Here is a 22,538-nt window from a genome sequence, read left to right as displayed (position 1 = left end):
TTGTCTACAACTAAATGGGCACTTGTCCAATTGTAATCAACCTTCAACTTGTCAAAAGTAGTTGTTGACAATAGCATCTCTAAGCCTCAAACCTCAAAGCACACCTTGAGCTCTGCCTTTTAAATGTGACACTCACACAAAACAATATGTAATGGGGTAAGAGTTGCAATAAAATCAAAACCTAATAATGCCATTGAATGAACGCACTTGTGGCATTCAGTCTTTTCACTGTGTTAATGCATTACCCCAAGGTGATTCAGCACAGCAAGACGGGGCAGGCAGAGCTGGAGCTCTTCCCTCGCTATCTCCTCTTCCTGCGGCAACAGCCAGTCACACGCTCGCCCCAGTCCAACATCTGGGTCAACATGGGTATGACCAGCCTGCGAATGTTCCCTCCTCATTTACCCCCACCACGAGGTAATGTAAGCCAGCAGCAAGATGAGAGCCACAGCCCGTCCGCCAACGAATGCGACCCACCCCCCTTTTCTAATCCTCCCCCGAGTGGACTGATCCACCGCAGTCGATGCTCTGGAGTGGGTGGTGGAATGAACCACATGCCCAGGAAAGGGCATCTGCTCAATCTAAGAACCTTTTCTATCATCAAAGACCTTGCTCTTTAGGATGTACTATATGAGAACGCAAATAATTATGACCACAAAGCTCCATTTATTTGATCACTCAGTTTGTTTTATTTTTTATTTTTGGAAAGCTAGAAAATGAACAAACCAGTGCAAGAATCCTGGTTTGAATCCTGGCTCTCGTGATCCTAGTGTGATCTTGAATGCTGCAACCAAGCTTCCGTCAGCGAGGTTGTGCAATGAACAGATCTAAATGATTGGAATCAACATTCTAATAAGGCCTGGGTTGGAAAAACAGCAAACATATACTTTAAGATTTAAGTTTTTGCTGTTGTTTAGAAATTCTGCACTACAATTGCACCCTGCTAAGTTTAGATCCCTAATCAATCCCTCAAAACCAATATTATCACAGTTCCGAGCCTTTTGCCAAGGGCTGTCATTCACTCACAGTAATAAATAATTGACACTGTGCGCCCTCATGTGCCTCATCTATATTATTCCCTCAAATCCATTTATTTATTTTTTTCTCCTCGCTCTTAAAGGTGCCCTTGGCCACAGCACAGAATACGACCAGCTGAGAAATCATGATGACAAAGCATATGCAGAGCAGCACTGGCGTAATTAGATTGGGGACACACATCCAGGCACTGTGTGGCATCAGCACCTAGCATTTAGAGTGCTGATCTAAATCAAGGCAAGCTATCAGATTTCTGGGCAGTGGTGCTTCAGAGCGCTTCATGGTGACATTACGCTGGTGGAGCAGCGCCCCCCTGTATGTCACCAATAAAGGTGCGCATATACAGCACTGACCCAGCCAATGCAATTATATGATCTAAATCAAATTCCGCAGCGTCTCTGTTTTCGCCATGTTTGGCACATTTCATAGTAAGGCTTTGCTGATAGAAAGGAGCGGTCAGAAATATGATGAGTAAATCCAAGCCGCCGACAAATAAAAAATCGAAAATGGCTTGTTTTGACTTTTAACGTTGAAATCAATAATCCGATAGAAAAGCCCAGTTTTGATTAATCGACTAATGCCGATCAGCCATGTGATTTGATTCAACGCACTTCCAGCTGAGTCCACTAAGCGCACTAATGAATTGATTGACCAATCCAAGTCTCTGTTGATTTCACCAAATGGCCTTTTCTTGCTGCTTTCTTACCACTAATCCTCTATCAATGGAAAGCTTTGATATTATATTCATGTTTGTAGAGAGGACAGATGCCAGTGACCCGCTGCCTCTGTGAGCTTGGGCATTTAAGACTTTGGGTGTGCTTGAAATGTGTTTAGGTAGGTGGTAGGGCCGAACGATTAATCAAATTCGACCCACAATTTCAAATCGAGGCTGTGATTAAAAAAACGAACAAAAAACCCCGAACACAATCTTTACCAGTAGGGCTGTCCAGGTGACGTCAGCTCTTCCTCTAGGCGAGATAGGCGACTGCCTAGTGCGCCATCCAGGGGGGGCGTTGCCACGATGGGGGCGCCAAAACAGTGTTTTTATTTTATGTCTCCTTATGGAACAAAACAAGTGCATATGGAACAAGACCTTGTGTAATGGGGACACTTTCTCTGTGACTCTCTTACCACACCCCTATAGCGATTGTTATAATCGAACCTCTGTGCTGCCCCCCAGTGAGACCCGGTGCTCCAGCCTGGGCCGCGGTGCGCTATGCAGGGCATGTGCTGCTGGCAGAGTCTGGAACACGAGTCCGGACGGAACCTCTTTAACCTCTTCCAAAACATGTCTGTGTTTTTTCTAATGAGTATAAAGCTGTCCCTCAGCACACAGAGCGGTGCGTGCATGTGGACATTTGCCCACAACATTTTTATAGAAAATAATAAATTTCTGCTGAAACACTGCATATTTTTCAAATGTTAATCTTCAGATTCAAACAATTACAGGGCTTGAAGTTAAATCAATTACAGGGCTTGAAGTTAAATCAATAAGTCAATATTCTACTGTGATTGAAGGTTTTTCTTTTCCAATTCAGTTGTTAAGAAAAGATATGTTATTCATATCAATTAATCTCATTTCATCGTAACACGTAGGCCTAGCCTACAGGAAAGAGCAGTTTATATGTAGACTGTATCCAATGTTCTGTTGGTCATACTATATAAGGATTTATTGCTTGTGTTTCATGAATAATACAAAACATAAGGAATTTAAATAAAATTGCATACTAAATTGCAATCGCAATATTGGTCTAAAAAAATCGCAATGAGATTATTTTCCCAAATCGTTCAGCCCTAGTAGGCGGTACATGTCAAAGTAACATCCACATGAATGCCAGGACCCAAGGTTTCCCAGCAGAACATTGCCTAGAGCATCATACTGCCTCCACTGGCTTGCCTTCTTCCCATAGTGTATCCTGGTGCCATCTCTTACCCATGGAAACCACGCACACCACCATCCACATAATGTAAAAGAAAACATGATTCATCAGACCAGACCACCTTCTTTTATTGCTCCATGGTCCAATTCTGATGCTCACTTGTAGGCACTTTAAGTGGTGGACATGGGTCAGCATGGGCACTCTACTCTATTTTTACTACAGTAGATCTTCTCTGGGATCAGCTTAGATGGGCTAGCCTTCACTCCCCACGTGCATCAGTGAGCCTTGGGCGTCCATGACCCTGTCACTGGTTCACAGGTTGTTCTTCCTTGGACCACTTTCGGTAGGTACTAACCACTGCATACTGGGAACCTCCCACAAGACCTGCCGTTTTGGAGATGCTGTGACCCAGTCGTCTATAGCCTTCACAATTTGGCCCTTGTCAAAGTCGCTCAGATCCTTACGCGATCCTTTTAGGAGATGATAAATGTTCAATGTTTATCAATGTGATGGTCAATGTTATTCACTTCGCCTGTCAGTGGATTTGATGTTGTGGCTGATCAGTGTATATCACCCCCCTGCCTTACAAGAGGAATATGTGTTCTTGAATGCACACTGCTTCACTGTGGTAGAAGGTTTTAGCTAGTCTGAACTTAACCCTGTCCCCGTTTCCTCCAGCGGGTAACGTGCCCTCTCCCAATGCCCCCCTCAAGCGGATGTTGGCTTACACGGGGTGCTTCAGCCGCATGGGCACCATCAAGGACATCCACCTATACTTGTCTCAACGGCTCCGCATCAAGGAGGAAGACATGAGACTCTGGCTCTACAACAGTGAGGTGCGCATTGCTCCCTTCTTGACTGAACAATGTTCCTGTGTGCTTATACAACTTTGGCGATGCTCTTGTACAGCGTGAAAGTTTTGTAACACAGTACCATGCAATGTTAGCTGAATCCGTGTTGCAATCCGTTCATACATATTGCTTTCGTCGTGTGGTCCCCAGAACTACCTCACCCTCCTGGATGACGAAGATCACACACTGGAGAGCCTAAAGATCCAAGACGAGCAGCACTTGGTGATTGAGGGTATATCCACATCCACCCTATTCCTCCACTTTGTATCACTATTGTATCGCGGTTGAGCACATTACCGTCATCGCCTCAAATATTAGAATATATATATATATATTTTGTATTTATTTATTTTTGCTGGGGAAAGGTACAGGAGTGCACATGGTGTGTGATATGAAATATAAACACAGTTGGTAAACACTTTTTAGTTATCATTTATTGTCTTCCATCCTATGTTCAAGGGACTTCTGGAGAAACAAAATCTTTCAGTTGCTCTGCTTGTCACTTCAGCTTTGGATGCCGCGCAATGGGGAGGGACAGTCCATTAAACATATGGGGGATTTATTTTGTGTGTCCGATTATTATCAATTATTTCGAGGGCCGTACCTGACTCAGAATTTTGTTAGTCAAATTGGATTCACTGACTGTCAAAAACTAAAAATAAGACACAAAAGAAGTGTCCCCCACCCCCACTCGGTAAACCGCAATACTGCGATGATACTTGCTTTTTTCCCCATGGTAAGAAAAAATTCATCACAGCCCTATCTGACTTGAAACAGCTTTTCTGTGTTTTTGTGTGTTTTTCAATTGAAGAACAAATGGTCTTTTTCCTCAATCTCTCAGTCAGGAACAAAGACATGAGCTGGCCAGAGGAAATGTCCTTCATTGCCAACAGCAGTAAGATGGACAGACACAAAGGTAAGCCATGACTTTGGCCCAGATTTTTGTTGCAGGTGGAAATGATTCTTGACTTTCCTTCGCTACCAGAAGGGGATCACCTTTTCACAAGGAGTACCTTCAAATAAATCCAGCACAAGGCGCCACAAGGCCTGTAAAGCCTGCTTCGTAGTTGCCACAAGTGGGCCGTGGGACTCCTAGTGCGTGCACTACCAGAGAGCACAAGCACTTATAGTTGAAGCAGTGCTGTGTAGATGCATTTGTGATATTTTCATGAAAGACAGGGGAGGCGATTTGCACACACGACCATGGGAAACTGAAAGAACTACTGTAAGCATTACAGAAGAAGTCCTGAGGAAAGGAATTGAATAACTATAAAAAAATTAAAATAGAAAGTGTTAAATGTATTTATATATATTGTATTTTTATTTATTTTTTATCTATCTTGATTTTGTGAAAATTTTCTGTGTTAACATGTGTTACGAAGGAGTCTTGAGGTATTAAACTAGTCCAAATCTTTGGACAGAGACAACGTCCAATCTCCTTCCATGAATTCAGTGCCATCTGGTTATTTTTGTGGCCACGCATGGTTGGATCGTACAGATTGTGCCTGCGGACCCCTTTGCATAATCTTCCTTCACAATGTGTCTGTGGCAGATCCGCCTGATATACGCCACCCGAGTGGAATTTTCAGGGCCCTCCGACACAGTCACAGGAGGTGTAAACAGACCAGTTTATTGTGTAGAGTGGGCATGATGGAACAAGCCGGCCCCCTCCCTGTGTGTGTGGGGATGGGGGTTGCTCGTTGATTGCAACAGGCGTACAGCCACCCTGATCTAGGGCCCAATTTCCTCGACCCAAGACAGGTGTTGCTACTTAAACCACACCGCCCCCATACCACAGCGTCCATCTTGAATACCTGAAGTGCACGGCGTGGAGTTCCAAAAATTGGGAGGTGCGTGCCCTCGCGGAAAATCGTTGTGTGCCGCTGTCACGAGCGCCGCAATGACGTAATTCATGGCACGCCCAATAAACTATGCTACAGCGACTTTAAAGGAGCCTTAAAGCAATGCTATGTACATTTTTACCTTAAAAGAACAGCTTCAAAACCATTTTGATGGTACACTGACTTGTAATATGGAGAATGGCACCTTAAATTCGCACCAACCCCCCCTGAAGGCCTGTTCTTGCACTATGTAACTTTGGTGTGTGGAAACTAAACTGTGGGGAAAGTGCGTCACGCTTCACAGCACAACATCACGTCCTTGATGTTTTGCTCCAGTAATAAGTTTTTTGCATGGTTTGAATTATTATTATTTTTTTATTAAATTATAAACTTGCCAGTCAAAATGTAGGCGATAATAATGCTCATATAAAACAGCGAGAATAATAGGGGCCAGTGCTGCGCCCGGCGCTCGCACTTCAACCGGTGTGTGCCAGCACTCACTTTCATTGCGCCACAGGGTTTTTTTCACCCTCTGACTTGCACGTGCGAGCCGATCTGCCAGGCCGAGCAAATCTGGTACCTACACCGATAGCAGGGGACTGGTCCCCGTGCCGATTCCTGCTCCCTCATTGGCCAGGTCTGTGCAAGGGGCGCTGTAGCCTAGGTGTACACTATATTTGCGTTTGTAACATAGACTGTTATTGAAAAGTGACCGATAACATTCAAATTTGTCCGTTTAAATCAATTATTTTCGGACACCGGACCGAGTTTTACAACAATGGTGTAAAAGTGCAATTGTCCTCACAAACTGTAGGGGCGCCAAAATCCCAAATACCAAAAATGACAGAGTGCCGTCTTAAGCCAACAGGAAGGAAAGTATTTTAAACAAGCTGAGGCGAGGCTTTTCAGGTGTATGTTATAAACCTAAAAAATATATATATTTTGTAATGAGCCTGTATTGCATCTCATAATGTCCAAATTTGGCATCTGGTGAATTCAAAGTGATTACGTATTTGTTTTTATCCTCGTCTTCCTCCACAGTCCCTACAGAGAAAGGCGCCACCGGCCTTAGCAACTTGGGCAACACGTGCTTCATGAATTCAAGTATCCAGTGCGTGAGCAACACTAAGCCTCTCACCGATTACTTCATCTCAGGGAGACACCTCTATGAGCTCAACAGGTGTGTGTGTGTGCGTGGGCGTGTGTGTGTGCGCGCTTTCCTGTTCATCTCTCTGCATTAGGACATTCATAAGTTCAAAAACTAAAAAAAAAATCTGTGCCTCGAGTAAAGGTTTTGGTTATTAAGAAATAATCAAATGGTAACTCATGTATTAGTAAAATTAGTTCTCCAAATAACTTAAATTCGAGTGAGAATGTAGTGAGTAACTCCAGAAAGAGCTACTTTAAGTCAAATCTGTTTTAATATCTTGTGACATGGTCAGTTTCAGGTACGGGGCAGCAATTTTTATTTATTTATTTTTTAATCGGGGGAAAAGGAGCAGGTGATATGAAAGTTGTAACATGATCAGGGAAGACAAAGGAGAGATGCGACCAAACTTACTTCATCTAGAAAGAAGTTCAAATGTAAAATTATCAATGTTGATTAACCCATCACCCTACTTCTGTCTCCCTTAACGGCGTCCTGGCAGAACCAATCCCATCGGCATGCGCGGACACATGGCCAAATGTTACGGAGACCTGGTGCTGGAGCTGTGGAGCGGGACGCAGAAGAACATTGCGCCGCTGAAACTGAGGGTGGGTGCTGCTCCTCCATTGAAGGGTTCCACTATGCACGGTTTGGCATGGAACAGTTATGAACCGTTCCTGTTCCTGGATTTTTCGGCACCTGTGTAGTAACTGCACTGAATGGGGCCAAAACGTGCTGCGCGGAGGCTGAATGACGTATTATGTTTACATACAGCGCCAAGTGTGCCTCACCTCGTATGAGATGAGCTTGACAGCATTTTCCCTTTTCCCACCCATTTTCACCAGTCTTTGTGAATATTGGGGGGGGGGGGGGGATTGTTTTATTCCAATTGATATGTCAACAAACAAATAGCTGATAATGAAAATTATACTCACTACGTAGCTGTGATGGCTACTTACGTACATAAGTTAAGAGAGCAGCAAGTAAAAAATCTCAAGAGAAGCACAAATATATACAAATATAAATTCTCTATTGGGAAAGGGGATGTGGCCAAAACTACAGGTCCTTTTATCTATGTAAATAACTCATGCAAATGCATGACCTATACAAACATCATTTGTCGTCAACGCTGTAGTTTTTGTTCTGGACTTCCTGCTGCTAATCCCATCTCCGCCTCTGATGGAAATGCGAACCGTGACCAAGAACAAGCAGGCTAATCTGCGCAACTCAGTTTGGCACAGTAGCACTTCGGCCTCGTGGAAATGAGGCTTAAGACTACCTTGGACGGTGTATTCCATAATACATCGTGAATGCAAGACGCAGTAGCTCTGCAGTGTCGCCATCAATTTGCGATGTGCTGAAATGAAGTGCCATTTTGGACACCTCGCCATGCCATTTTGGACACCTCACTACTTTGCATAAGGCATTTTCTTTTCAAATGGATTTCGCTCCATATTTAAAGCTTTATATTTATTTTCGTTCAATTGTTGAGCGAATGATCCATTCCAAGCCACTAATGCCTCACCCACCCTCCACCCCACCCCAAATCTCCCACCCCAACCTCCAGTGGACAATAGCAAAGTATGCGCCACGCTTTAATGGCTTCCAGCAGCAGGACTCCCAGGAGCTGCTGGCCTTCCTCCTGGACGGCCTTCACGAAGACCTGAACCGTGTGCACGACAAGCCCTACGTGGAGCTGAAGGACAGTGACGGCCGGCCCGACTGGGAGGTGGCCTCCGAGGTCAGAGCAGTCCACGTGTTCATTGAAAGGGTGACTGGACAGTGTTTAACAGAGAGGAAGGCGAAGGAGGAGTGTTTGAGACTGAGTAAATTGCAAGTCTGATGCACTGTTGTCATTTCATTTGTGCTTTTTGAAAGCCTAACATTTCTGGAAGTCACAAATCATTAATGTCTAGATGACAGGGGTCTTCACAAAGCACATAAATTATGAAATGACACGGTTTCCACAAAGAAGAAAATTGTTTCTTTGGACACACGCGAGAAGGCTTTATGCTGATATAGCTTCTACATAGAAAGCTACTGATTCTTACCTTATCAACAGAGATTGTTTAAAGTGATTCATGATGGAATGTGATGGAGCCGTATGCCAGTCAGTTTAATTTTATTGGATCCTGTTGAATATTTTCCACAATAATGCTAATACCTTTCAGTTCCAATACCTTTACATTTTGTTTTTTTATCTTGGAAATTGGAGTCAATGGTCAAATGGTGCTTTTGAATGAGGACACCTCCTTTCATTAAAAAAAAAAAAAAAAAAGAAATCCCGCCCCTAAAAGTATTTGATGTCTACTTCCAGCCCTTGATGCAGTTGTCAATTAGGAAAGAGACAGAATGAGGAGGAAGGAGAGACCTGGCTGTTTAAGCACTTAAAGAGGACTTAATGACTGAGTAACGCGCCCGTATAGATTGCCCATGAATCATGAGGCTGACGATTAGACATGTACTTTTGTTGGTGTCCTGTTGTTTGCACAAGGTTAGCAGAGTTAACCGCAGGATTAAGGAGGAGTGTCTGTGATCTTACTGCTTGATGTCCCTATTTTGGTCCGTGTGTGATTTATATGTCCGTGTTTCTCCGTGTAAATAGGCGTGGGAAAATCACCTGCGCAGGAACCGCTCCATCGTCGTGGACCTCTTCCACGGCCAGCTCAAGTCCCAGGTGAAGTGCAAGACGTGTGGCCACATCAGCGCTCGCTTCGACCCCTTCAACTTCCTGTCTTTGCCCCTGCCCATGGACAGCTCTATGCACCTGGAGATTACTGGTGAGAAACTGGATAGTTAATTGTGTCTGAGTAATAGTGTTCGGGGTAACGCCTACAAAAATAACATAAATATTACTTTTAGCAGTAGCAAAGTAATATAATGTATTACTAAAACAGTTACGTATGTCAAGTAACACGTTGCCATCCAAAATGAAATGTTTATTAGCCTGGTTGGTCCCTGGCTGTGTCGTTAATAAACCACTCGACTTTAAATGTATAAAATGTTATTTATTCTGGTTTCTCACACAGGTAATAAGAATCCACTTGTTCATTGGTTCCTTATGAAATCAAATGGTAATTGACACAAGTCAAAAAAATGGACATACAGTAGGAAAGCCTTGAAAAAACATGTGCACAACTCACATAAAAGCATGTCACCAATTCTCTTAAAGAGACAGTAACCAACTACCAACTGTTAAACAAGTTACAAATTAAACAGAACAGATGCAGCCTGGCAGAGAATGTCAAGTAAAAAAAATGCCAATAAAGTTGAAATTACCTTGCCTGGCACTGCAGACTAAGTCCTCAGACTCGGGGCAAAAGTGCGAATTCACTGTGACCATCGCTGGGGTTTGAAAATGTTGTTGATCAATACCAGTCAGTCCTCTTTTAACTTGAGGGCTGCTGGAATTTCAAGCGCTCAATGCAGGCGCCTTGTACTCTCTGTTGAGGAGGAAATTCTCCTCACCCCAAGACCCGTCAATCTCAGCTCAATCTGCGCCCTACGGGCAGCCATTTTCATTTTAGTTTGGAGAATTTTAGTTTGCCAAACTATGGATGAGTGTTCAGCTCCCAAACGACCAACCTTGCAAGATGCCTCTGCTACGAAGGCTTGGAAACCTTTTTTTTGTTTTGATTTTTTTGTATTTTCTTCCTTTAGAGGTCGCAAATTGTCCAATGCTACTGATTACACCATTCACCTTGCATTTGGGCAGACTCGCATGCAAATTTCTTATTTTCAATGTAGGAATTTAGACTCACTTAAAAAAGGAGAGTGTTGGGCACACTTTTTGGAGGTGCAACAACAGCGAATTGGGATAAAAAAAGTCAACTTCTTGGATTGCCACAAGTGCACCTCAAGTCATGTGATGACAAACAATCAGCAAAACAGGTCTCCTATCGCTCTCTTGCCTTTCTGTCCTCCTACATTTCCAAGAAAAAGTCATCTATTCATTCAAACTCATTTGAGTAGAATGAGGAAAGTTGCAGCGATTTTTATTTTTTTCATTTTTTACATTGGATTAGTTATAATCCATCGTAACCCAATGCTAACTAACATTTTGTGAAGTCCTTCAGTATTTGGTTTTGGTTGGTTTGTTGCTTGGTAACTGGACAACCTTTTTAAGTCATTTTAAAAAAAGGACGCAAAGCATCATGACCTGTATTTTCCAAGAATGCGAATCGGCCCTTGGAATCCTAACACCGGCGGACGCTACAAATGGATGCAATGGCCTTCATGGTTCGCCAACGCAAATTCTCTTTTTCTTTTTTTGAAAGTGATCAAGTTGAAAGTTCCAGAGGATTTCATGCTTCTTGGCTCCTGCTCTATCACTAACTATAACCGAGGGTAGTGCACTTCATCATCATGTAGGCCACAATCTCCTTAATGACTTTTAACATTGTCTTGCTTTTGGGTTTGCCTTTAATGTCAAGTCTCCTCAAGTGTAGTGAAGTCATCATAGTTGCAGGCCAACCCTTGTAGCCCATTTTATTTTGGTTGTTATCGGGTAAAACTTTCCATGCACATGCCTAAAATGTAGGCTTTTCACTATTTCATAGATTTTTCTTTTTTAAATTCCTTTTATTATTCTTTTATGAATGTCAATTGATGCCGTCTAAACTGTCTTTTAATTCCTCCTTTTTCGCCAAGCTCCATTCAACAAACTGATTTTGTGTTGACTCTTTCGTTCAGTCATTAAACTGGATGGCTCCACCCCAGTGCGCTATGGCCTCCGGCTGAATATGGACGAGAAGTACACCGGGCTGAAGAAACAGCTGAGTGAACTGTGCAGCCTGAAGCCTGAACAGATTCTACTGGCTGAGGTCCACACCTCTAACATCAAGGTGCTGCCTTCCTACCTCTCACCATCTCACCTACTCGCTGTACCGCTCACCCTACCGTACCCAGTTAAAGCCCCATTCTGACATAATCCAGTCGGCCATCAACCTGATTTAACCTGATAAATTAAAACCGGCATTACTAATTGGCATCCATGCAAACTGTATTGTGGAAACGCCTGGTAGCCTATTAAAAGAGTATAAGTGTCCCTAAAACACTATACAAGTTACTTCTGATGTAGTATGTGTTATTAAGTTGTGTGTGTTTGTGTGTGCTCTTGTATTTGTGTGCAGAACTTTCCCCAGGACAACCAGAAGGTGCGTCTGTCCGTCAATGGCTTCCTGTGTGCATTTGAGATTCCCGTGCCAGGCTCGCCCACCTCGTTCACGTCGCCCACACTAACAGGTGAGCCTGAGGGGTGGAGGGTGGGGGTTAGAGTGGCAATCCATACAATAATTTGTGTTGGGTGGATTCCCATAATTATATTCGAAACTGCAAGGGTTTTTTTTTGTTGTTTTTTTTTCAGCATCCCGGTTTATCTTTGTTTAAAGCCCCTTTCCCACATGGAATCCATATATCGCAAATATTCGGCAAAGGCAGTAGGTAGTCATTCACACATTGATCTCCTTTATGGAGAAGTTCGGTATGGAGCCTGTTCACATATTAGTTGACTGTTACGGAAACAGTACGTAATGGGTTAGGGTTAGTGCGTTATGACCAGTGTAGATGCGACTCTGTTGACAGCGCAGGGACAGAGCCCCCATCCCCGGAGGCAATAACCCTAACACAATGCTATCAAGTCAGTTATCAGAAAATTCTCCACCTGTTCTACCTCCCTCTGACTCCGCACCCCCTAACTGTAATCCCTAACTGTAAAAGACAAGTCCAGGGTCTGAGTGGCCTTTTTCAGAAACGTAAAGGCCTGTCTCCCTAGAGACAAACTGGACTTTTGTTTGATCTCTTTCATTTATTTCCGAAACCTGTTTCCACTTAACAGATGTGACCCTAATGACCAATGGCTCAGCGGCTAATGGGCACCTCAGCAACAAGTCTGTCCTCATCCCCAATGGTGGACTGAGCACTCCGGTGCCTTGCAGTCCAGAGATGCCACTGGCCAACGGTATCCCTAATGGGCACATTACGCCGCTCGATGAAAGCCCCTTCATTGGCTACATCATTGCCATGCACAGAAAAATGGTAAGAGCTGATCACACTCACTCTGTCAATTTGATCCGTATATGTGAAATGTGAACCGTTTCTTCCTGTTCGATTGATGGGATCTCATCATCATCTCTCATTCACACCACTTAGCACTTGAAAAACTGGGATTTAAAAGCTTTTAAACTTCTTAGTGTCTTCTGGATTATGCAGCAATTATTTGTGATTATTCTGGGGCAAATTCGTTGAATTTTGCATTAGCTTTCTTTAAAGAAATGCCCTGAAATTGCTTTTCAACGGAAAAAGTGCTTTTTTGTAGCTGTACCATTAATTTGCCTTGTAATATCCTTAATTGGTGGGAGAATAATGGCTAAATAATTCACAAACGTGGTTCTATGATTACATTAGGGCATAACATCAGCGTTGATTGATCGGTCCATCTCATTTAAAACATGCTTGGATATTGGAGAAAAATGCTGTGGGATATTGCGTGGTTGCATGTATTTATGCTATTTCATTGTCATGGAATCCTTGAGGGACTGACTTCTAAAATTTTCTCAGAATGCACTTTTGTTATTGCTAATTCTACTCAGGCCTGGGTTAGCACTCATTTCTTTAGACTAGTGTCGACTAGTGTCAAAAATATAGATTTTTCTATACATAGATTCTGAATATTTGAAACTCTTTAAATACGAATTTTCCGCACTAGCGATATACCAGTATCAGCAGCTGCTTCCTCGCTCTCTCTTCTCTCTGACAGAGTCAAGTTGGAGATACACTTAAAAAGACGAACAAAAGATGTTAGAACCACCGGAGAACATGTCCAGAACACCGTCAGCAGGATACTCTATAAGAACCCAATAAGAATTCTGAGGTGAAAGAAGCACAAATGAGACAGCGAGAGGAAGTTGGAGGGGTTTTGCTTGACATAAAAATGAAAAATAGTAAAATCAAACTCAATGTCATTTATTGACAGCACCTGTATTTCCCCTAAATAGTGACCGGGGCTTTTATTTACTTTTTTATTTGCTACTACTTAATTTTTTTATTCGGAGACACAGGAACGGCCAGGACGCACAGTGGACCAGAGATCACTCTCTCTCCATTATGCAATCCACTGTCCTGATCCAAGGCAGAACGTCCCTTGGTTTAAAATGTTTGTATCATACAAGTAGAAACTAGAAAAGTAGAAAACAATAGATCTAAAGTAAACACAGTAAAACCAGCACAGGACTGCACGACGCAGCGCTGGAGGAGAAAGACACACACACTGACTCAGATTCAGCTTTGTTTACCGGTTTATATTTGAGGAGATACATTATATATAAAACATGCTTCGAATGTTGCTGCTCTGGAGAAAAAAACACCCTTGGTGAGCCGGGAAAAGGAGGCGGTAGAATGACCAGGAAAGGGAGGTTGAAGTCCATTTCCTGCCATGACGCGATGGCATTTGGACCATTCGCGACAATGGGAGGTCTCAGAACAAGAGAAAGACTAAAGACAAAGTTCACCTCTGTGGCTTGTAGACACAGAACACAGTAAGAACCCACATCACCACCTCAATTTGTTCTTATCTTGTTCTGAACACGTCTTTGTCAAAAACTTCTACTTTTTAAGTGTACGTCCACCTTTACACACACCACGCTGCGGTGCCCACATAGCCCCGCCTCCCCTGGTGTTAGCTCATTAGAGATGGCAACTGCAGAGCCTCCGCGACCGGTTTTGAAAGAAAACGACATATTGCTGTTATACTTTGCATTTGAGGCAAAACGTAAACCTTCCTCAGAGAATTGGGATGGATTTTTTTTTTCTCCTCCAGACAGCGCTATGCCATGCATGCGTTCCCTTGGCAGTTTTCCTGTCTTTTTTTTCACATGGGTCTCCTCCCATATTAAAAAAGGACCCCAATTAAAAACATGCAGAACACTTCCCTGTCCTGTCCCTTACCACAACATGGATCTACACCTGGAATTGGTCCCCGGGCGCCATCGAAGTGAGGACTGCCCACTGCTCCTGGCTCTCCCTGGAGGAAGGACAGCTGGGATGGGAGAAATGCAGAGGCTGAATTTCTCCACCTACCACTCCCTGCATGTTTGTGTTTATGGTTGTCACCACTCCCTGCATGCTCGTGTGTATGTGTTAAGTGCATTCGCACCTGTGAGATGAATACAATTCTTCTTATCAAACTGGCAGTAAAACTCTCTCCACACTGACGCAAGGTCGCTGGCTGAAAACCTGATTTTCAGTGCACCGCTTTGCTACTCTGATCTCCTTTGTCATTGTGTTTTACTTCATTTTGAATTAAAGTTCTTCCTATGCCTTAAGCTGTCTCCAGACAGCTCCACTGAATAAAGTTGAAAGCCCTTTTTAACCAACCAAGTCTCAACTTTGCCTTGACAGGCTGTGATTGGGCCATGAGGACACCCTTCAGAAGGCTCGCCCCACACTACATATACTGGGTCAACACCTGTCATACTTTGTCTTTGCTTATTCAGCTGTTGGAAGCAAGCCCTCTATTACGAGGGGGAAAAAAAGGAAAAATTATGACGGCTGTGATGCCCACATGACCCATAGGGATTCTCCCCCGCTCTGCTCTAGTGTCTCGGCTAGGCACACAGGGAAGCGGCGCTGTCGGACAAGTAATTTATCGACTGCTCGAGTACACCGCTGAACTATTTGGGAAAATAATCGAATTGCGATTTTTTTTTTAGACCAATATTGCAACTGCGATTTAGTTTTTCGATTTTTTTAAATTTCCTTATCTTCTGTATTATTATTCACTAAACACAAGCAATAAATCATTCTATAGCAGTGGTACTCAACCTTTCCCAGCTCAGAAGCCACATTAACCAAGCATATTTTTGCAAGAGCCAAATTTCTGAAATGTTCCTTTACTTCATCAAACCATTATGCATTTTTAAACAATGCTACTAGTAATATGTCATTAAGGAATGAAAATTGCAAATAACTGCAATAATTGCCATTTATTATTATCATCACCACTACCATGTTATTATTACCATGTTTTTATTATGATTGCAACCACAAATGTATTGTTATACACAAATTATGTAAACCGATCAGCCACAACATAAAAACCACTAACAGGTGAAGTCAGTAACATTTCATCTCATTCCAGTGGCACCTGTCAAGGGCTAGGATATATAAGGCAGCAAGTGAACAGTCAGTTCTTGAAGTTGATGTGTTGGAAGCAGGAAAAATGGGCAAGCGTAAGGCTCTGAGTGACTTTGACAAGGGGCAAATTGTGATGGCTAGACGGCTGGGTCAGAGCATCTCCAAAATGGCAGGCCTTGTGGGGTGTTCCTGGTATACAGTGGTAAGTACCAAAAGTGGTCCAAGGAAGGACAACCGGTGAACCGGCAACAGTCATTGGTGCACATGGGCTCAACGATGTGCGTGGGGACAAGTCTAGCCTGTCTGTTCCGATCCCACAGAAGAGCTACTGTAGCACAAATTGCTGAAAGAGTTAATGCTGGCTATGATAGAAAGGTATCTGAAGACAAAGTGCCTTGCAGCTTGTTGCTTATGGGGCTGCGTAGCCACAGACCAGTCAGAGTGCCCATGTTGACCCCTGTCCACCAACATTCTACTGTACCAAGTCCCGTGCCAGTGAAAGCCATGCGGTTAATGTACACAAACTACACACAATTTTTATTTCCAGCGTGTTTATTGAGGCCCTCTGTCCACTCAGCAACATGGACATGGCTGTGAACCTCACTGCCCATGCAAATGTGGCAGGAATCCACCTTGGTGCCATCGCTACCAGAAACCACAGCATGCCTCTCCGCTTGTGTGAGCTTATGGAGACACGCATGCGCAGTTTCCCCCTGGGTAGAGAGTACATCTCGAAGGAGCTAGGGGCTACAGTTCACCCTTCGTCCACCGGCATTTGCTGGAGTCACACAGACAGAGGTCTTGGGCTCAACGTCCGTCATCCTCCATCCATCCATCCATCCATTTTCCTCCACTTATCCGGGGCCGGGTCGCGATGAAGGCAGGCTGAGCAAGGAGCTCCAGGCCCCCTTCTCCCCGGCAACCCTGCAGGGGTAAAGAGCTGGTCCACTGTTCCACATCCAGGACAGAATCCACATTGCTCCTCCTGAATCTGAGGTTTGACAATCAGCCGGAGCCTTCTTTCCAGCACCCTGGAGTAAACTTTCCCGGGGAGGCTGAGAAGTGTGATACCCCTATAATTGGAGCACACCCTCCGGTCCCCCTTTTTGAAAAGGGAACCACCACCCCGGTCTGCCACTCCACAGGTACTGTACCCGACATCCACGCGACACTGAAAAGGTGTGTCAACCAAGACAGCCCAACAATGTCCAGAGCCTTGAGCATCTCAGGGAAAGCTCATCCAACCCCGGCACCTTGCCCCCGAGGAGCTTCTTAACTGCTTCAGAGACCTCTGCCAGGCATATGGACGAGACTTCTCCTGAGTCTTCAGACTCTGCCTCTTCCCCTGAGGACATATCGGTCGGGTTCAGGACAACCTCAAAGTGCTCTTTCCACCGCCTGACAATATCCCCAGTCCAGGTCAGCAGTTCTCCTCCCCGGCTGAACACAGTCTGAGCCAAGCCCCGCTTTCCCTTTCTAAGTCGCCGATCAGTTTGAGAACTTCTTTGAGGCCAACCGAAAGTCCTTCTCCCTAGCCTCCCCGAACTCCTCCCACACCCGGGTTTTTGCTTCAGTGACCGCCGAAGCCGCAGCCCTTCTAGCCTGCCGGTACCTGTCTGCTGCCTCGGGAGACCCCTGGGCCAGCCAAGCCCGAAAGGCCTCCTTCTTCAGCTTTACGGCTTCCTTCACCACTGGTGTCCACCGACAGGTTCTTGGGTTACCGCCACAACAGGTACCGACTGCCTTCCGACCACAGCTCCTAGCAGCCTCCTCTGCAGCGGAGGTTTTGAACATGACTCACTTGGATTCCGTGTCCCCCGGGATGCGCAAAAAATTCTTCCATTGGTGGGAGTTGAACACCTCGCAGACAGGGACATCCACCAGGCGTTCCCAGTTCACCCTCACTACACGTTTGGGTTTACCAGGTCTGTCTGGCAGCCTCCCCCGCCATCTGATCCAACTCACCACCAGGTGGTGATCAGTTGCCAGCTCTGCTCCTCTCTTCACCTGAGTGTCCAAGACATACGGCCGCAGATCTGATGACACGACCACAAAGTCTATCATTGATCTTTGACCTAAGGTGGTCAGGTACCCCGTACACTTATGAGCCACCCTATGCTCGAACATGGGCTTCGTTATGGCCAATCCATGACTAGCACAGAAGTCCAATAACAAAGCACCACTCGGATTCAGATCAGGCAGGCCGTTCCTCCCAATCACCCTCTTCCAGTTTTCTCCATCGTAGCCCACGTGAGCGTTGAACTCTCCCAGTGCTATAGAGTCTCTAGGCGGAGCCCCTTCCAGGACGCCACCCAGAGACTCCAAGAAGGCTGAATACTCTGAACTGGTGTTCGGTACATAAGTGCACACAACAGTCAGAGCTTTCCCCTTAGCAACTTGTAGTCCCATAGACTCGACTCTCTCGTTCACTGGGGAGAACTCCAACACAGCGGCACTCAGCCGGGCCCTCGTGAGTATCCCCACACCCGCCCTGGGTAACTCCGGAAAAGGAGAGAGTCCCGCCCCTCTCCAGGAGTTTGGTGCCAGAGCCAGTGCTGTGCGTAGGGGTGAGCCCGACTATATCTAGTTGGTACCGCTCCACCTCCCGCACCAGCTCCGGCTCCTTCCCCGCCAGAGAGGTGACATTCCACGTCCCTAGAACTAGTCTGTGATGCCAGGGATCAGCAGGCCCAGGCCCCCGCCTTTGCCCGCCACCTGGCTGGCATTGCACCGACCCCAGCGCCTATCCCTGCAGGTGGTGGGTCCACAGGGTGACTTCCGTCATCCTGCAACAGGAAATTCGGTCCTTGTTGGAGAAGGGCACCATTTGCCCCGTAGTGGACAATGTCGTGGGGAGAGAATTTTTTTTTTTCTCATTCAAAGAAAGACTGCTCTTCTCTGAGACCAATTCTGGATCTGTGAATTTTAAACAAACATTGAGAAAGCTCCCGCTTTAAATGTGAACACACTGTCACCTGTTCAAACAATCCATCGGGGTTCACGTGGGGGGATTTGAAGGAAGCTTCCGTTTCATACCAATTGTGGAAAGGCACAGGAAATATCTGAGGTCACATTTCAGCGAGAGTGTACGAGTTTCGCGTCTTCCCGGTCGGATTATCTGGCCCCCAAAATATTCGCTTTTTGTGTGGAGGCAGCTATTGCCCCTCTGCACTCCCAGGAAATAAAGGTTCGGTCATATCTGGATGATTTCCTGATAACATCAGTGTCGAGGGAGTTGCCACACTCCCACACGAGGGCGCTGTTTGACCATTTCCGCAACCTGGGCTTTCTGGTGAATTGGATACAGAGCACTCTGGTTCCAGCTGTGTAGGACTGACTCCGACAAGGAGGTTGGTTGGGGTCACTGTCCCTGGCGGCTGCCTCAGCTGCAGTCCCGCTGGTCTGTTCAGGAAGGCAAGGCTGGTTTATAAAACTGCGGGTCCAGAGACCTCACCCGAGTACTGACCATTAGGCACAAGTGTAAAAATGGCCTGAGGTTTTGGCTGACCTCCAGCAACCTCATGAAAGGGGTGCAGCTGGGTCCGGTGACGAAGCACATGGTGAATAAAACCAATGCCTCCCTGTACGGCTGGGGCGCTGTTTGCGAGGGCCGGATGGTCAACGGGTTCTGGGGGCCCCATAAGACCTGGCACATCAATGTGTTGGAGTTGGAGGCAGTCCGGTTGGCCCTGTTTCACTTCACGCTGCAGGTGAGGAGACACCACAACACTGTGACAATTGCTTATATCAATCGTCGGGGTGGCTTCTGCTCCCTAGCCATGCATCAGGTGGTGTCAAGGAGGGAGTCAGGTGGTGTTTACTGTGGGCTAATTCCCACCTCTGTTCCCTGTCAGCATCTCACATTAAGGGCAGGCAAAACCTGGGAGCGAATTTGTTATCGAGAGAATGGCAGCAAGCGTCGGAGTGGTGCATTCATCCGCGGGTCATGGACATGATCTGGCGTTGATTTGGCCAAGCAGAGGTGGATCTGTTCGCTTCATGAGACATGGCTCATATTTCTCTATGTCCATTCGGAACGACGACCCCTAATTGGGCCATGATGCCCTGGCTCACCACTGGCCTCGGGTTCGTCTGTATGCATTCCCCCCACTGTTGCAACAGGAACTGGACAAGGTGTGGAGCTGGTCCTGGTGGCCCCTTGGTGGCCAACACAGACTTGGTTTGTGAACCTGAGGTCCCTTATCATGGGTACGGCGTGGGTGCTCCCGCCTCGGTCGGGAAACCTGGCTTCCATCTCTGGAAATCTTCCATCCCGCTCCCCACAAGTGGAAACTGGTTACTGGCTATTAAACCAAGGCTTACACATGAAGGTAGTGGAAAAAATTCAGAGCTCCTAACGAGAGCGCTTTACACATCCAAATGGCTGGTGTGTGGTGCATGGAGAGGATCCATTAACCCTAACCTCTCGCCCCCTCCCTCTCGCGCCGGCGCTCCCATAGCCAGTTGTCCAGGCGGATGGCGGTCTCCACCAGTTGGTCCAGGTCCGTGGGCTTGTCCCGCAACTCGTCGTTCAGGGCACACTGAAACACGTCCTGTAGGGCTCCGTCATTCCAGCCGCTTTCTGCGGCTAGTGTCCGGAACTCGACGCTACGGGGACCCTGGCGCAGGGAGAGGAGTCTTCTGGTGGCCTCCTTGCCGCAAACTGGGTGGTCGAAGACTCTCATTTACATTACATTGCATTTCGCAGACGCTTTTATCCAAGGCGACTTACAATTATTCAAACACCGACGGACGCAGCCATCAGGAGCAATTAGGGGTTAAGTGTCTTGCTCAAGGACACTACAACATGCTAGCAGGAGGAGCCTGGGATTGAACCAGCAACCTTTAGATTACTAAACGACCAGCTCTACCTCCTGAGCTACCATCCCCATCCCCATCCCCATTTAGCGGGTGAACAGATCATAGGAGAGACTCATGGGGCCCCCCTGACTCCAAACCGCGGAACCCCAGCCGAGAGCCGCCCCTCTCAGGCAGGAGATGAGGAATGCGATGCGGGCGCCATCAGAGGCTTGATGGCGCCCGCCATCAAGCCTGATCAATGATGGCTGCTGTTGAAAAAAAAAAAAAAACACTGCGCACTGCACAAGGAAGGCCAGACCGTACTGTCACGACCAGGGCTAGGTGAGACCCAAATGCACGACATGGGGAGACGGGAGGCAGACAATGGATGTTTATTAGGCCACACGGTGGAGCTGGCCGGGGGGACCCAGCCAGGGATGATGATGACCGGGAGGAGGGGTCCAGGATCTGGGTGGAGAGACGGGGAACCGGGCTGGATGGAGAAGGATGGACAGCCTTGGTCGATGAGTGGAGACAAGCTGGTAAACCGGGCACGCTGGAGAGGGACGGACAGACTGGGTCAAAGAGAGGAGACAAGCAGGTAAGGGGAAGACACATAAGACTAGAGACTTGAAACAAGCACTCGGAGCTAGGAACTTGGAACTAGGAACGGAGCCAGTAGCTGTACAACTCGGGTAAGCTAGTTGACGGTATGGCAAAGAATGACTGGGAAGCTGGAGACTAAATACTGTGTGGAGTGATGCAGGTAATTGATCCCAGGTGTGTGCAATTGGCTCAAGGGGGTAGCTCCAGATGAGGCTAGAGCGGCCTCATGAACACCCTCGAGGGTGAAAAATGTGCAAACCGCTCAGGTCTCCAGCCTGACTGGGGCTGTATTTCGCGCTATATTTCCTGGTCTGAATGATTTTCCCAGTCTGGCCCTGGCAATAGGTGTTCTTTAATATGGTAAAGCAATGGTCCAGTATGTTTCTTTCCCTGGTCAAAGACACTTTGTCTGTATTTTGGCAGTTCGTGGCTGAGTTTTGCTCTGTTGAAGTCCCCAAGAACAATTAGCATTGAGTCTGGATTCTTGTGCTCCATGTTTATTATCTGGTCAGTCAGGTGTTGTAATGCCTCAATAACACAGGCCTAGGATAGAATAGAACACATAGGATGTGAACACTGACCAGCATGAACAAGGAAAACTCCTGCGTTGAATATAACAGTTTGCAGTTGATGAAAAGGGTCTTCATAAGCTGCTTTCACACATGCACTGCTGCCCTGAAATTACCCGAACATTACCTGGAGGAGCTGTATGTGTGAACGCAAATGTCCGAATCAGTTTGACCAGAAATTAACCACACTTTAACTTGTCAGCACCCTAGTACAGAGTCTGCATAATGTCCTGGGTTCGGTGTGCTGTAAACTCTGCAGTGCCATGCTTTATTGCCTCACGTCCTGCCCCCTACACGCTCTACCAAGGATCTGCCCCTCGCCTAAACCAAACAAGAATATTTCCTGTAGGTGTGAACGTGTCTGAAACCGTCTGTAGCACACGATCTCCTTTTGTGTCCTACATCGGTGAAACGGCAACTCCGGACAATGTCCGTACCTGAGTGTCTTGACATTACATTATTACATTACACTACATTGTCTGGAGTTCATGTGTTAAGGCAGCTTAAGTAAGCGCTGCATAATTCCTTTAACCCTATGACATCTGTAAACCAGCCTTTGTTTATATAGAAGCCGACATCTGGTATGTGGTACATCTGGGATGTGCTCACCAAGCCAGGTTTCGGTGAAGCACAGGGCCAGATGTTTTGATGGGAGCGCAGTTCAACTGTCGCAATTT

General features: G+C 46.1%; 1 protein-coding gene across 1 annotated transcript in view; it reads left to right on the top strand.

Annotated features, from left to right (window-relative positions):
• Positions 1–22,538, top strand: part of usp32 (ubiquitin specific peptidase 32) — a gene marked incomplete at its 5' end in the record, with an annotated part of 99,278 nt that overhangs the window by 58,514 nt on the left and 18,226 nt on the right. The window contains 11 exons of the mRNA XM_080006770.1: positions 252–369; positions 3,594–3,751; positions 3,917–3,998; positions 4,608–4,682; positions 6,649–6,787; positions 7,257–7,362; positions 8,322–8,495; positions 9,360–9,534; positions 11,447–11,598; positions 11,887–11,998; positions 12,591–12,790. Coding sequence (XP_079862896.1) covers positions 252–369; positions 3,594–3,751; positions 3,917–3,998; positions 4,608–4,682; positions 6,649–6,787; positions 7,257–7,362; positions 8,322–8,495; positions 9,360–9,534; positions 11,447–11,598; positions 11,887–11,998; positions 12,591–12,790 — 1,491 coding nt within the window. The remainder of the gene's footprint in view (positions 1–251; positions 370–3,593; positions 3,752–3,916; positions 3,999–4,607; positions 4,683–6,648; positions 6,788–7,256; positions 7,363–8,321; positions 8,496–9,359; positions 9,535–11,446; positions 11,599–11,886; positions 11,999–12,590; positions 12,791–22,538) is intronic.

Source organism: Zeus faber (genome assembly GCF_960531495.2).
Source record: "Zeus faber genome assembly, chromosome: 9".
Classification (NCBI taxonomy): domain Eukaryota; kingdom Metazoa; phylum Chordata; class Actinopteri; order Zeiformes; family Zeidae; genus Zeus; species Zeus faber.
The sequence above is the reverse complement of the archived record's forward strand: the minus strand, read 5'-3'. Positions and strand labels throughout refer to the sequence as shown.